We start from the raw sequence: 17,141 nt of genomic DNA on the forward strand, positions 1-17,141 counted from the left end.
TGCAACACCTGAGAATCGTCAGTGAGTCCTCTCCTATGTGGACATTTATGTCTTGTGGTATTTTAGTTAAATCTTAATATGATGTCAGTTGGTATATGAGAGTTAACTTTCAATGGTTGGGTCATTTCACCGAATGAGGAACTACTGAATTGACTGGAGCCTCTTATAGATGGTTGTTCTTTTTGTTCTTTTATGCAGAGGGCGGGAATGAGTCATAAAGTAATATTTCTCGGTCTCAGGATGGAAGTGTTGTTGACGATTTAAATTTTGTCCCATATGGAACGATCGTGCCCCCTCCTAAGCCACCTGGGTTAGTAAGGAATGGTTATCTTGGACATAGTCTTCAGTGGGTACTATGTGGGTCACAGACTCGTGGTTACTGTAAGTTACTCTGTTCGAGGTCTTAATCCCCTCCGATTCCCTTGCAAGATACTGACCTTTGTTGTTGACCTTTGTATCACTCATCAGTGATTATTAATCAAGTTAGTGGATAGTAAATTTCCTTTGAATTTTCTGTTCCTTTGGATGATCACTTAAACTCATTTTTTTTAATGATTTCTGGCATTTTAGGGAGAGAAAGAGAGGTTTGGATGTCTCAGGCCTGGAAGTATTGAATTTTGAATGGGCAGACCTTGCCTTTTTTATCGTTTGGGATCTTTTGTTGTCCTACAAGCAGACTAGGTCTCCACATGACTGCAGTCTGTCTGTTATTATTATTATTAATAGGGCTTAGTTTTTCCAGACCTCTGAGTCTCAAGTCGACTCCTCTCAGGCTGGTGCAATCTGTCTTTTAAGATTGTCACTTGATTCAAATCTAACTGTCCATGTCATTTCATTTGAGGGTCTCATACGAGACTTCTTCAGACGCATTATTTGACAAAATTCTTTCACTATGGTTCTTTGACATAGACTTAAATCATTCTGTCTCTGTGAGCAGGACTTGAATCGACACACGACACTTTGGAAACCTCTGGGAGTAAGCCTACAAACTTTGTTGTTGTTGTTCTTGTTTGGGCGGTAGGAATGGTCAATGGAAGAGTCTAAAAAGATGAAAAAATGAAAAAAAAAAAAAAGGTGTTTTGTCTTTGAGTTGAAAAAGGTGTTTTGCTTTGAGTTGAAGATACAGGAATTTTAGGATAGGATATTTATGATTTATTTATTAGAATGATAATGTAAAAACTAGATGATGTGCATGTTAAATAATACAGAAAAATTATTTCTAATGAAATATAGCATATTTATTGTAATTTTTGTCGGTGAAACAAGGTTATTTAACTGTAGATTTGAGCACATTTTGATTAATTTGTTGTATGGAATTTAGGCTATGTTTCTGTTCGATTATTTTGCATTCCACTTATAACAGAGAATATATGAATGTGTTTAATTTGCATTCTTTAAATTTAATCATTGTTGTTGTATATGTAGTACTAAGTATAAGTACGTATTAATTATGAAGACCACCTCACGTTAAGTTAGGAATATAATGTTTACAACTTATGTGTGAGAGGAAAATCTTGCATGCGTCCCGAGTAAGCTTATGAAAATAAGAGCATATAATTTATTGTGTAATTACTATTTGCTGTTATCAAAGGAAATCCTTGTTTCTACTATTTTTCTACTGTCTCATGTTCATATCCTCTTGGACATTCCCTAGTATTGATAGAATGGCATCCTTCAAAAAAGAAATATTCTTGTTATCTATATTCTGAAATTTTACACTTCTTGGAGAATAGAGTATGGAGATCTTGTAGAATTCAGTATCTGGACTGGGATCTTTCATAGGTAGTGACCCCCACCAGTTAAATTTAACCTGGTATGTATCCACCTTTGTGGCGTGTTAGTGGAAGCCCGTTGGGGAACATAAACAAAAGACTAAATCTCATAAAGATAATGACCCTAAGGAATAGTAATAGCACCAGACCCTCTACTTATCCACCCCCATTCTAACATGGGTACCAGGTTAAGAACCGAAATATCTACATGCTTAAGATCATTAATAAAGTAGCGTTCATACTTAGTTTTTGGGTTTCACATACTGCCAAGGGTTATAACTGAAGGGTCTTTAGGTAACTGACAAAAATCACATGAACAAGTCTTTCCTTTATGGTGCAGAACATCTTTTATGGGAAGTATTTTATTATTGTCTTTGAAGCTTTGAAATCTAGTTGTTTGACTTAAATTTCATTATTAAGAGATTTTATTACAAGAGCCTCGTTTTCTTCCTTTTCCTTTTTATTTTGGGTGAGGTATGGAGGCAAATTTGTAAAAAAAATTTTTGTGCTGGATAGTACATAGCTGCATGGGATTATATGTATTCATATATCAAGCTTTGTAATTTACTGTATGTAAAATATGCAGTGATTATACCACATGGGTAGCTCTGTTAACAAGTGCACACGCTGACATAAGCCAATCTTATTCTAAAACATAAGTAGAGTACTTAGGTATGGCACTTTCAAAAGCAAAAGCTTAAGATTCTGATATGGAAATTTTATGGGCAATGATACCTTAATATTGAAATTTTAAAATGTTTACTCATTAACAGAAATAGTGTCTTCTCATTGTATAATATGTATACCATGTAAAAAAAATAGCACAATGAAACACAAAGAAACAACAAAACAACACACAGGAAATAATCAAAAGGCCGCTTCAGCTGTAAAGCAGGTGAGATGTAACTTTTGATAGTTGAGAAAGTTTGTATCCATGATTTTATAATGCTATGTATGAAAATACTAAAAAAAGAGATACATACTCCTTTTAATTTTGTCCTTTTTATTTTGATTTGGGAAACTGAAAAACCTTAACTCTCTCATATTATATACAAAATAACTGATATACATAATTTACAAATATACTATCTAACAAAGGAAAAACATATACAGGTACTTTCAGTGCAGTACTGTGCTCCTTAGTATATTAACTGATTCATATCTATCTGTACAGTACTAGAAACAATTCCTTCAAATAAAGTCTATCTGTATACAGTTAATCAATCTTCTGATAATGTTTAAAGTTAAATGCTAAGACATACGACCATATTAATAGCGACTCTGGAATCCTCTTGAGGAGCCATACCTAAAGAAAAGCAAAAAAGAAATACCAATTAATATGAAAGAAAACAATAAGTAATATTCAAGGCATTTGAGATAAACAAGTATTAATTTCAACACTGTAGCCAGCTTAGTCAAATGAGACAAATGCTTACCAAAACACCATGTACCCAATATCCTGTAGTAATTTGTGAATAACCAATAGTACTAACTGCATGATATGCATATGTTGAAGCTGGTGGTATGAAGATACCTGCAGAAAAAAAAATGGGGCTTATAATGCATGCACCACAAAATACTGTAGTATTTTTGCAATCTATTATTTTAAGGATGTAGTACTACAACTTATTTTCACCTACCCTAATTAAAATGTCATAAATTTTAAAGACTAAATACTTGTAAGTCTATAAAATTCTTGCAGTTTTCCTGACCCCCTATCCAGTTCCGCCATGGGACTCTGTGTTAAGTTAGGTTAGGATGCAACTTGAAGTTGTCAGTAGGTACGCACTACCATATATTATGAGGGAGGGGCATTTAGTTATTGATTACACAAATGAACCACTTTATTTTCCCATTGTTCATCTAGTATTTTCTAGATTTTGACCATTGCTGTTGATAAAAGTCCTTTGTTTCTGGTTTTCCTGTGTGGCCAATTGTAAAATATCATCTTTATTCAGGATCTTACTAAGCAATTATACAGTTGATTCCATATTGAAAGGTGGAGGGTAGTGGAGATAACACCTGAAAATTATGTCAATTCTCAAAAAAGGGTTAGTGTGTGATAGCATAGGACATATGCTTGACATACCTTACCTTGTAAGTGAGCCACAACAGGTGAGTAGTACTGTTTATGATAAGTGAACACAAAAAATTGATTTTGTTATTTAAAAATTGCATACTTTACAACCTAAGCAGATTAAACATGAATATTAAATGAACGTCTATAAACAAGATAACTACACTGAACTAGCAACTATGGTGTTTTGATTCTATTTCATTGCATATGATTTAAACTTACTTGAAATGAAGGATGATAGTTGCTTTTTATCTGCTGAAAATGATACAGGGCCCATCAAAAGTGTCTGTATAGTTATTCCAGAAAAACGGCATTCATAATCCAAGGCTCGAGAGAATGAGTTAACAAATGCCTGTAATAATGAGAAATATGATTAACTAAGTTACAATTCCTTGGCTTACAAGGCTATGCAACATAGCTATTCTGATCAATCGTCATCTACCATTATTGTACTTAGAAAACTAGGGAATAAGATGGTAAATATGCAGACCTCAGTACTAAAACCATTCAAAGTAAGAATCTTGAGCTGTGAATTTAACATTATAAATACCTTTTTCTTTAGATCATTAATGTTACACAGGGTGTATTTCCAGCAAGGTTTCTTGGCTTCATAAAAATATTTTTGGCATAGAATTTATGGTAGATTTTTATATAGCAATCATATATGTACTAGATGACAGTTTCTTCTATTTTCTGCCAATCATGGTACATAATTATCTCACTACTGTTTTTTTCCTGATTTTCACATTCTTCCATTATTAAAACAAGTTATTATTTCCTTTTGGGTTAGGTTCTACTGTTTCCCTTCCCTTCCAGGTAAGATCTAATCTCTTTTCTTTCTCTCCTTTATTTCTATTATTAGTCCCAGGCTAGATATGAACATAATACTGTTTTATCAGACCCTGTCTTGAAAAGAAAAAATCTTCAAATAAATTCTAAGCACACAAAATTTACTTACTTCAGTTGCCGGGTTTATATGCCTGAATGGAAACAGACTGCAACCTTCAATGGAAGATATATTGATAATAGCACCACGTTTTCGTTCCTTCATGCCAGGTAAAACAATTTTAGCCATAGCTGGCACTGCTCCAATGTTAGCATGGACCATACCCCATAAATCATCATCCGAGATATTTTCTAGATTATTGGTATCTGGCACCAGCTTCCGACAATCATTAACTGTGGACAAGTACAAAAATTACACACACAATTCTGATTTCCATTCCATTGTTATCATTCCTCAAGGCTAGATATGCAAATCTCTAAATAAAAAAAAAAAAGGAAAATAGTGAAATTGAAGATATGTATATCCATTATTGTATGTATTCAGATAACATTTTATTACTCAATCAGAAAGTTCAAAATGAAGAGCAATTAGGACATTTACCGTTTCGTGTATGATCAACCTCTCAAAATTGCAAATATCTGTGTTACTGAAATTTATAATTCATAAATGTGCACAGTACTATGGAACTATTCAAAGATCTTTAGGGTATCAGGAAACCCATTCACTGCTTCTTGGTCAGCAAAGGCTGCCCCTACTGTTAGGCATATAATGCCTATCACACATAGTTGGGATGCATCCAAGATATCTGCTGACATAATAGTCCTTCAGAGAGATGGGAGGCTGTCACAAATATAGGTCAGTTGTGTTACTGATTCTTGTATACAGCTGTACTATATGTAATATGATATAGCATATTGTGATGATAGATACACAGCTGAATTCCTTTGCAAGAGTGATCAAGCCCCTTTCCCATATACCTTGAAGAGGTAGAATTTGCCTTTTGTTTTCAATACAAAACAAATGGATGTCCTCACTCCTTTGGCAAGACAACCACCCAGCTCTCCACATGACTACGTATATTGCCATTTACAGAAAAGGGCTATTTATGATCATTACAAACTTCCAAAATGCTCTGAATTGGTTAGGCCTAAGGTTATTAGTCAGCTGCAGATGGGATTAAAAAATATATACAAGTTCTCCCATTCTTCATTTTTGTAGAACCATTTACACAATTGCCATTACAGTAAATCCTTCTAGATAACTCACCATCTAAAATGAATGAATTTGAAGTCTAAGACCATTACGTACTTATCTATTAGTTGTGGTGTTTTGCTGAAACTAACTTTTCGCTTTTTTTATAAATAACAACAATCTTTAAAGTCAAGACTCCTTGTAAACCTGACTAAAAGGCAACCACATGAAATACGATTTATTGAAATTTAGCTTCACTACTTTCTAGATAAATGACCTTTTCAATTAAAAAATCATAATTTCTCTGAAGAATTGAATAGCCAAAACCCACGAGTACTAATTGTCTCCATTCTTCAGCAACCTTCTTCATTAAATCGTTTTTCAAACAAGTCTCACTCTACCTTTACTAAGGACCACAAAGCTTTTGTAAATTTCTATTAGTACATGTATGCATCATAAAAAGCTGAAATAACAAATATATATAATAATAATGAAGGTAATATCATGAGTCAGGGTATTCCCTGAAATGGAATACACCTAAAGGAATACGTACTCAATTCATAAAGTTTATTTTTTATAGCATTTATACTTCAGCTAATCTGCTGCATAACTTTTATAAAGATAATTGCAGTAAACAAAAAAATTTAACAATAAAATTAAACTTACCCAAAATTCCTATATCTTTCTGGTTAAGGGAATTGTAAATATTGCTATATACAGGCTGACCACTACAGAAATCAATCTGCAAAACCTCTGTCTCAACCCCAAATTCTTTACCTGAAAAAATAAATGAGAAAATAACTTAATAACAATTATTGGTAGCTCAGCTTCACAGTAAAGTGGTTCTAAGTTCTGCAAGGACTTTTGGAGATTGTGTGGTACTATTCCCCTTCTTGATCTGTTTCCCAAAAAATTCAGCAATCATCAGCTGTGAACTGCTTGCCAGTAAGGATCCTCTAGCTTGGGCAGTATATGCAATGTTATTAGAATGATCTAGTCTAGACCTTTATACCTTTTCCCGTTTTCCTATGATCCAGAGGATTCTAGTAAAATTCTGCCAGGCTGTGAATTGCATGCATGACTGTGTTGACTCCTTGGTAACCTCCCAGAGATTAGTTCCCTGATCTTCTTCCTTCTCAGGCCTACCAACCAAGGCTCCTTCCTTACAGGAAAGGTTCACTCAAACAGCAGGTTTCATTAAAGCCTCCCTATGGTGCATCTGACCACATGGAGACTCTAAACTGTCTCAAGGGTTTTCAGAGGAATGCAGAAAGGCAATCATTAATTCTTGGAGGCATCAACAGACACCAAGTATCAGAGCCAATGGTCAGTTTAGAGGCTGATGGTATTCCAGAGGAATTTCCTATACCTGTCCTTAAAAAAAAAATCTGATTAAAATCTTAATTTACCTTCACTATACCAAAGATTTGTCAGTGCTAGTTTCATTGTTAAGAAAGACTGGACTAAATATCTCCTCTAGCATGGACATTAAGGAAGCTACGTATAATGGACATTAAGGAACCTATATACTCTTTCCTGATAGAGATTCCTAAGTCTGCTGTATAGTCTTTGGTAATGGAATTTGAATGTAGTACTCAGTTCCAGAATATGTCCCCATTAAAACCCTTAAATACAGCCTCCCTTAAGCATTTACTGATTAAGACCTTATTCCTGTTGGCTTAAACCTTGGCTAAAAGTCGGATCAGTGAGCACCAGGCCTTCTCGTGTAATGTGGGGTTTACATCCCAAGGAGTGTCCTTTCCTTTTTACAACCTTGAGGCAATAAATTATTTCAAATCTCAAGCTCTATCTCATTTGTTAGAAGTCCCAAGTCTGTAATCTTTGATGCTAGATGGTTAAGACTCTTCCCTTTGTCCAGTCACAGCATTCTTGTTTTACATGTAAAGGATTAGAGATCTCAAATGTAACATCAAGAACCTTTCCAATAGCCTCAGGAGGCAAGAGATCAATGTCTTAGTATGCTATGACCTTCTTCTGTAACAGCTTGGTTAAGGAAGTGCATGCTAATCTATACTCATGCTTTTTGCCCCAATTGAAGGTCAAGTTTCACAAAATGGGAGCCGCTGAACCTCTTTAGTTTCCTTAAAACCTCTCTCTGGAGAAGATTGTAAATATAGTGCAATGAAGATTTAACTCAATATTTTCCTTACATTATTTGTGGATGAGATATTCAACATGAAGAATGCAGAGTTCTTTCACCCCTATATTCAGCAGGGGAACTCATATTCTGAATGATTAGGGTAGTTCTCTCTAGGTTTCCTGTCTAGGTTCATAGTGCTAGGCAAAGGACTTTATACTTCTGCCATCGGTGCTCTGCGGGCCTAGGTTGAGGCCCTTTTCCCCACTTTCATTATACTGAGAATGACTTCTTTTGCAAACAACCTCTACATATTTTTAGATGTCCTATTGGCTTAAGAAATTAGTCCTAAACTGGCAGCAATACCAGTTGATGGACTCTAATTGTTAAGCAAGTAACATCTCATTCAGAATGGAATTTATTTTCCTTTTGAATGTAGGAATCAGCTATCATAATAGAAAGGTAAGATTAATTCCAAGAACAGAAATTTTTATAATTAAATTTTTTGAATACTTCTTTAATAATGAATCATCCCCATAACCTCACCACTCAGGTGGACAGAAACAGAATTGCAAATAACAGACACATGAACCATGGTTCACCCTGAAGGGATGGGTTCAATAAATGGTATAACTATGCAATCCTAAAATATTTTGTGTTTATATTCTGTTGTCCTCCTGGTGACACAGGACTTTATAAATATCATAATGGGAAGGTAAGTTTAAAATAAATAAATATTATATTTCTATTTTCATAGTCTTTACAATACTACTGTACTTACCAATCTTCTGTGTTATTTTCTTCATTTCTTCAAGTGAGTTAGACAACATAACTATATTCATACCATTTCTAGCAAACTCAGTGGCAAAAGCCTCTCCAATTCTGCCGTTGATCCCTGCCAAAACTGAAAAAGAAAATGTATTAAGCAAAGCATACCTTAATCAGTTAAATAAAATTCTACACTATTTATTACAATATGCATATACAACTTATAAAAAATGTAAGCTCTGACAGTGTGTAACTAGTCTTATAATTTTCCAAGATGTTAGTTAAGTAGGAATTTTACAAAAGAATTCAGAAGTTAAGTTGCTCACAAAAGTACATATAATTCTTAATATAAGTGGGTTAAACAGTTCCATGTTAAGTTTAGGAACATTTTTCTCATTACGCTGACTAATAACGACTGTTGGGGGGAATGCCATCAATGCATCACTCATGGTACACAGTAGGTATTATACTAAAGGGTGTTGCATACCTTCACCCTCTACCTGCACTAACTTTTTGACCTTCCACTTTATCTACATTCATGCTTCATTTCTTGCATCTAGCTGTCTGACCTTCTGACTATAACTCCATGCAACTTTAGGGTTTTCTCCCAGACACATATCGCCTTTATATTCTTGTACAGTATTCTTCAAACTCCTTTTCAGCTTACTTTAAGTGCTGAATGGCTGACAGTGCACCAGTTTTTGGTTTTTTTAGCCCATATTTCATGATTCATTCATTCTCATTCTGACAATTATTACCCAAGTAGCAGCTTTTTATCATTTTCCTCAATAGAACTGTGGTGCTTCTAGAATTCACCCATAGCACTTTTAATAATTCTTTACCTAATAACAATTTGCATGTCATAAGAAACACTTCCGTTAGCTATGGGGATGTTTTCTTGGTTAATATCGTACCATTGTGACTAGCAGTGATAGAGGAAAAAACTTAGGTATATCATTGGCCTAGTCATGCCATGGTGGCATTAACCATTAAAGTGTCCTCTTTATGCCAGGACATAGTAATAGTAGTAGGGTAATGACATCTTCAGAATTGTTGGCTACGCCTACATACGGTCTAGTGCAAGATGAAGCAAGCCACAAACTTGCATCATTTACTAATAAAGACTAGGGTATTGGGTTAGGCTAACTTTGATCAAGTAGGTACCTACCTATAAGAAACTTGTTTATTGGGGCTCGTTATTTTACATGTAGCCTAGAGTAAATTTAGGGTAAGACAACACATTAGAACCATACCTGCCCACTGGCCATACTTTTGCGTTAATTTGGGTGCAAAAAGCTTGGAGATAACATGGATTCTCATGCCATCCAATACGTTGTACAAAGCACTAAGAGTTAGTTTTCCAATGTAGTATATCCCAACAAATGAGAGAACTTCCTCTACATGTCTCAAGTTAGAAACCAGCTCTTGTAAGAGTGGTTCTATAGAATCGCAAGCAACAGCCATTTTTTCCCTCTTTGTTCCAAATAATAAGCTACTGCACTTGTCACGTTATCTATGTAAAAAGATACTTGTCACCCGGCACTCCCCAGACTACTGTTGCTTTGTCAAACGTCAATGATAAGACTTAACAAAGAGTAGTAGTAGTAATATGAGGCAGACGTCTCTGAATCGGCTCCCTTGTTTATCCTAGTTTGCCTTTGTGCTTGTTTTTATGTTTTGCGGTACCATATGCTTTTGATAAATGCTTTCCTACCCTCGGTTTTCTTGCTAGAGAGATCGTTGTAAAGTAAGGTAATGACTATTAGTTCATTTTTAGTCATCTTCATTTTCCTGATATGGCTGCTGCTTAAAGCTAAATCGTTTCCTGTTATTATTGTATCTGTGCAATGAAGTAAAAAGTGCTCCAAATGTTTTTGTATCTCTTCAGCGTCTTAGTCTAGCTCAGTCAATCAACATTATCTTTTTGGTGTTATTTTATCACGTGTCCCTTGCAATGCTTTTCATAAATTTCTTGTACACATTCATTGTTGACTTTTCTTCCCTAGATTGTTAGTTTATTTTCTATCTGTTTAATTTTGTCTTCATACGTGTTTAATTCCAAATATTCTTGAAGCTACGTAATCCAGGGTGTTGTCTTGTTTTCATATTGGTCTAGGGTTATCTAGAGGAACCTACTCCTATTAGGCCAGGAGGACCTACACGAGCCACTCTGTGGCGCCACAAAGTGGCATCGGTGTGTGGCGGGGATGTGGCTCCCATAGGTTTCCATTGTTTATAAGCTATATCGAGGACACGAGCGTCTGTGACGAGCTTTCGCTGACCCCTACTACAGCCTATAAACAATGGAAACCTATGGGAAGCCACACACTGTCGCCACTCTGTGGCACCACAGAGTGGCTCGTGTACTACTCCTGGCCCTGCTGTTGACATTTGAGAGTATGCTTCAGATGAAGTAAATTGTTGATTGAAAAAAAAGAAGAAAGTATCACTCATTGATGTCGCAATACCATGGGACACCAGATTTGAAGAGAAAGAAAGGGAAAAAATGGATAAGTATTAGAACCTGAAAATAGAAATAAGAAGGATATGGGATATGCCAGTGGAAATTGTACCCATAATCTAGGAAGACTAGTGTGAGAGGTTGACAAAGAGGCAGGTAGAAGTGTACTGATTTTTATTACAGTCAAGGGAAATATAAATATACAGCAGCGGACGGAAATGTGGTCACCGACCCGCGAGAGAGAAAAAGTGGGCGGCGAGACCCGATTGTGTTTCTTGAGAGACATAAAATACAAAATATAAAAGTACACAATATTGTTATATAAGCTTTATACACTGACGGAAAGCCCGCTGAATGCTTTCTCAGGGGGAAGTGAGAACAACGCGAATGATGAATTATGTACAGAGAAAATTATGAATAAGCGTTGTCCTTACAATATCTCCCCCCCTAAGACAATAATTAGGTATGATTGTTGGCTGACTTCTTTGTACTTCGGGTAGTCACTCGCGGAAGCGAGCTGGACGGCGGAGGCGCCCTCGGGTTGCGTGATTTTAGTTGTTGTGGTAGATCCTCGGGGTTTTCCGGGGACGGGATGCCTCCCCTGAGGTGATCCTCGGGGGGTTCGACCGTCTTTCGAGGGCGGCCGCGGCTCCGGCTAGGAGGTTTGGCGATCGAAGGAGTCGCTTTTTTCCGAGGAAGATTGAGGCGCCCACCTGTGGAATCCGCGTCCTGCGAGGTCCTCGTCCATGATGAAGTCTGGTTTCTACCTTTTTTGTTTTCCGTCGGGGCCTATTTCGGGCAGACGGACGAGGCCCATCACAGTGTCCCAGGCATCTTGGGTGTGGCGGCGCCGCGCATGGGGTTCGCGACTAAGTCGAGGGCGCGGGCGGCGGACCCTTTCAGCGATAGGCCACGGAATAGGCTGTCAAGAGCCTTTCTTTTATCTCGTCGAGCGTGACAAGTCCGATTCGTGCTCGACCGGTCAGCCAGTTAGATATTCGGCCGAGCACCTCTGTCGGGAGAGCCGCTGCGACGAGGTCAGCCTGCAGCACTTTGTTTGTGAGCCCCGCGATCCGAATGGAACCCTTCGGCTCGGAAGAACCAGAAAACGGGTCAGCCGTTGTGAAGGGGGGCAATTTGACAGCTTGAGCGGCCGCTGTGTCAGAGTCCGTCGCTGGGTGGGGGAGGCCCGGGTTTCCCGCGAGGTTTCCCGCGAGGTACTGTTTGCGCCCATTGTCCTCTCCTCACAAAAACGGTCGACAGAGTCGTGAATGGCGGGCCAAACCGTTTGAGGAAAACGCCTGAACACACCTTGGGCAGGTATGCCGTATTTAGTCCGTTAGAGGCGTTGGTTTTTTTTTCCACGGTAGGAGCTTTCAGAGATCTATACTGAGGCGCCGTATGAGTCCGTTAAAGATCTCTGAAGGTGAGCGGCGGTAGTGAGTCCCTTAATGGCTGAGCCAAAACCGCTTGGGGTCACCGTCCAAACCGGGGAGGTCACCAGTTGTGAGAGGTTGACAAAGAGGCAGGTAGAAGTGTACTGATTTTTATTATGTGGTCACCGACCCGCGAGAGAGAAAAAGTGGGCCGGCCGGCGAGACCCGATTTGTGTTTCTTGAGAGACATAAAATACAAAAATATAAAAGTACACAATATGTGGTTATATAAGCTTTATACCACTGACGAAAGCCCGCTGAATGCTTTCTCAGGGGGAAGTGAGAACAACGCGAATGATGAATTATGTACAGAGAAAAATTATGAATAAGCGTTGTCCTTACACTAGCACGATCCCAAGGGTCCTGGTGGAAAACTAAAGAATGAAGTAGCTCCAGGATCGACTCATGCAGAAGAGTGTGCTCCTAGAAACAGTGCACATGGTAAGAAAAGTGCTGGACTCCTAAGGTGGCAGGATGCTACGGAACCCCACACTATAAATACCACCCAGTCGAATTGGAGGACTGTGATAGATAAAAAAAAGCAACAACAATAATAATAACAATAGTATAATACTAATAGTATAAAAGATGAAAATTATAATAGTAAATCACTCGGCAATTTTCATTTTATGCCATACATCCTAAACACATTTTACATTTCCTGTGTATCAGTTTTGTTACAAATTACATTGTATCTTGGTTATGGCGTTTTCACTTTTCTAACAGTTTTCTTGCAAAACTGTCTCATAACACTGTACAAGCCCTCTTCCTTGTCTAAAATAACACTACTATTCTATTATCAGATTTCATTTATTTGTCATCAATTCTAATCAAAATCTGTCATGCGTTTTATGCCATACATCCTAACACATTTTACATTTCCTGTGTATCAGTTTTGTTACAAATTACATTGTATCTTGGTTATGGCGTTTTCACTTTTCTAACAGTTTTCTTGCAAAACTGTCTCATAACACTGTACAAGCCCTCTTCCTTGTCTAAAATAACACTACTATTCTATTATCAGATTTCATTTATTTGTCATCAATTCTAATCAAAATCTGTCATGCGCTTCCCCGTTTCACTCAACAAGGCAATGTTCCCATAATTCTTAGTTGCCTTTATTACCCTTACCATTTTATACAAGAAAATATATCCTTATTACCAATTCCTATGGCAGCTTTTCGTCAGGTCAGTCTCTCAATGTAACCTTTTATCATCGTATCGTAATAATATTTTATTCCAAAAAATCTTGGCGTCTGTAAAATTTTCTAATGGCCATAGTACGTCTATCGTCTATTCAGCTAAAGAAAAGATAGGAGAAATTAGGCAATTCCAACGCATGAATCAAATACAAAAGGGCAATGAGATCAGAATTAATGGAAAGAAGAATGAGAGAGCAATGAGAGCGTTACTAAATAAAAAAAAAGGAGTATTTAAAAAGAAATATGCCGCAATTCATTTGCATTAGTGGCAATTTTAGATTATCAATAAAAAAAATCTTACAATTAGATATACGGCACAATGATGGAAGTGCTTATTTTAATTTTTTTCTGTGAAATGTGGATGGTTTTTAATTTTGTTTTAAATGTAGATGGTTTTGATGCAGGAAAAAGAGGTATTGCCACTGAATCACAATATCCAGACACTTAAAACCCAATGAGTATTACAAGAAATTGAGGAGCCGTTACAAGAGTAACAGGATTTTAATTAAAACTGATATGCGCACGAAACGACCAAACTACTGAGCGGGGACCCGACAATAACGTTGAGCAATTTTAAAATCTGAGAGGTTACGAGTAAGTTGTGCTAGTGGATTTCTGTTAAAAACTTTCTAGTAGTCTTATAACTGATTCATCTTCGTGGTCAGGACCCTCAGGTTGGTTGGGCTACGACGGAAAAATAGCCTAACAAATCTTACGTTACTTACCCCTGACTAGGTAGGTAGTACCTAGGCTAGGTAGGTACCCTATGTGGTCGTGCTGTGCAGGGTACTCGGTAGACTACCTACTATTATACTTCCACTACCAATACATTTAAGACGTACCCTTGCTTAAGTTTATCTATCGGTTTATGACTGTTAATTGTTTTACCCGTTTATTACAGTTTCCACCCGGTCTGCAACCCAACTAGGCTAGGTAGCCTACCTACCCAGATAGCCTACTACCTAGGTATGACAACCCTCACATACGTGTACCTACCTAGCCTAGTCTAGGTAGGGCACAATGATGGGAGTTCAAGACACCCCGTTCTTTCTATTCTTCAGTACATAGCCTTAATAGGGTAGATCATCACAGCAGCCCACGCAGGCCCCCTACCTACCTACAATGCAAGCCACCTCCGAAAAAGTACATTATAACGCGTCCTGACACCCGAGATGGGCATCAGTCGCGACTTGTTGTTGGTGAGAAACGGAGCTAAAGACCTCTACTCTCCTTTCGAAGTAAGTATTTTCCCCAAAGTTAGAAATTAAGGCCAAATTTTAAGATTTAAACAGAGGGTACTGAAAACGGTCTCAAACGTAGTGCAAAATTCTCACCAAAACGCGTTCAACATTTTTACTTACAACTCGAGGTATTTATTTAAGATTGACGCCATCTCGATGTTTACGGAGTAGCTTGTGTCAATAAACTAACCATTTCCTGTGATAAATCCGCACACCACTTGTACCCACAGACGCTGGAGCACTTTTATCACAACAATCGAAACACGATTTCTCATCAACAACAAGCCAGGCGTAAACAGCTGTTGGGGTAGAAGATGACGAGAAGCGTGCTCTTGGCTAATTTTTAAATAAGTAGTAAAACATCAATATTTTACATATTTATGATGATTAATTTGAAAATATTCGTTATTGAAAAAGTAACTCGACTCTGACTCAAATTTAAGTAATTATTTTTTTCTGAATTAGAAACGTTCTTTCAAGTTCTGTATTATGACGTCACGACATCTTGACTTTCGTACCTATTGTAAATAATTGCTATACAACTGTCATTGCAGAAGTTTACAGTTATTCATGCAGATTGTTACAGCTATACATGTAATTGTTATAATCGTAATGCGCATATATATCTTTATTATTTACTTTTTGGATATATGAAGATGTTTTACTGCTGGATTATCGCCGTAGTGTGACGCAATCGTTTTCGGTCCATGGATGGGCCTCTTGTCTGTTTTCGCACCATAAGAAATTATGGGGGCCGAATTGCAATGACCAGAAAGTCGTTAAAAGAGGAAAGTTAGCATTGAGGGGCATATGTTTGACTGAGAAAAAATAAAAATTTATTTCAATAGCTAGCTTGTAAAAAAATAAAAAAACTTGGTTATAAAAAACTTGATTGACAAACTAAGCAGCATGTCTACTATGGGTTTCAGAGACAGTGCAAGCAGGTTTTTGGGCAATACCTATTTCTGTAACGAACACTCTTAACAGAACGAGATTTTGCTATAGTGCATTACACCCAGTGCCGTAATTTATAAGGGTATCGTGAATCACTAATCGTAAAGAATAACGACACTTGTCCTTGTACCAAGAGACAAAAACTCCATTATGCATGGATACGAACACGCGTATAAAGCTCCATACCCTCTCCCCAACCCCCAACCCCCCCCCCCCACCCCCCCCCCCCACCCCCCCCCCCCCCCATCCTTTTCTTCTTCGTTCCTCCGCCTTCCTTTCTCTCTCTCTCTCTCTCCTCTCTCTCTCTCTCTGTTGCCATTCGGTATGTGTTGACCCTCCAAAAACGGGGTGGGTAAGACTACACACAAAACGTTGAAATTGGTGAAATTAGGCTATGTATTGGAAGTATATATCATAAATATTAAAGCAATTTTATCATTATTGCATTACTATGACAACTAGAATTCATGGAAACAGTTTATAACCTGTTAAGCGTCACCCACGTAATAATACGTTTACCGCGATCTACTCGGTAGCGCCTTCAACGGGATATTACGTTCAAGACTTTAACTGTGCTTGTCAAGTCGTCAGCCCCGTAATAATACGTTTACTCGCATAGAAAGTGTAGGAACATCATTTGGTAACACTCTCAGCACATGGGAAACTTATTTCCAGCCTGGCAACTCTTTCCTGGTGGTCGCTTATGCTAGAAAACTGCCTGTCCCTGTTGGTTTTCTTTCAATACGCTTCGGGCGTTTATCGAGACAAATTGGATTTCGCGTCTTTCACAATGAATGTCCCAAAGAGGAGGCCATATTTCTTTAGGTGAGATCAATCAAATACTAGATGAGGAGTGTGATATTGATAACCTATTTGATGATGAGAGCTCTAGTTCTGAATCCTCCAGTGATGATACAAACTTTTCTTCCAATTGCGGGAGTGAAGATGACTTTTCTTTGCCGAGTGACTGGACTCCGAGAGAGAGAGAGAGAGAGAGAGAGAGAGAGAATTTCCAACAGTTAATTACAGTATGAATAACAAGCATAAAAATCAATATTAACTTTGAAAAACTATCATCAGTGCTATGATCCTGATTACAAAAAAAGCGTGACGGTACGTTAGCAGCGAGCTCATCAGGGGCGGACGCTTAACAG

General features: G+C 37.5%; 2 protein-coding genes across 2 annotated transcripts in view; one reads left to right on the forward strand and one right to left on the reverse strand.

Moving 5' to 3' along the window:
- Positions 1-2,514: 2,514 nt before the first annotated feature.
- On the reverse strand, positions 2,515-10,327 carry LOC135206944 (inactive hydroxysteroid dehydrogenase-like protein 1). Its single transcript, XM_064238469.1, has 7 exons — positions 9,947-10,327; positions 8,707-8,829; positions 6,494-6,604; positions 4,808-5,028; positions 4,072-4,201; positions 3,209-3,306; positions 2,515-3,078 (listed from the first exon to the last, which is right to left on the reverse strand). Exons 1-7 carry the CDS (start codon positions 10,155-10,157, stop codon positions 2,989-2,991), a joined length of 984 nt encoding a protein of 327 aa, XP_064094539.1. The 5' UTR covers positions 10,158-10,327; the 3' UTR covers positions 2,515-2,988.
- A 3,918-nt stretch (positions 10,328-14,245) lies between these two features.
- The window catches only part of LOC135206943 (nuclear pore complex protein Nup107-like), a 118,502-nt gene continuing 115,606 nt past the window's right edge, over positions 14,246-17,141 (forward strand). Inside the window, 1 exon segment of the mRNA XM_064238467.1 lies at positions 14,246-14,386. The gene's annotated coding sequence lies outside the window, so the exon portion shown is untranslated.

The sequence above is a fragment of the Macrobrachium nipponense genome, chromosome 31 (assembly GCF_015104395.2).
Source record: "Macrobrachium nipponense isolate FS-2020 chromosome 31, ASM1510439v2, whole genome shotgun sequence".
Classification (NCBI taxonomy): Eukaryota; Metazoa; Arthropoda; class Malacostraca; order Decapoda; family Palaemonidae; genus Macrobrachium; species Macrobrachium nipponense.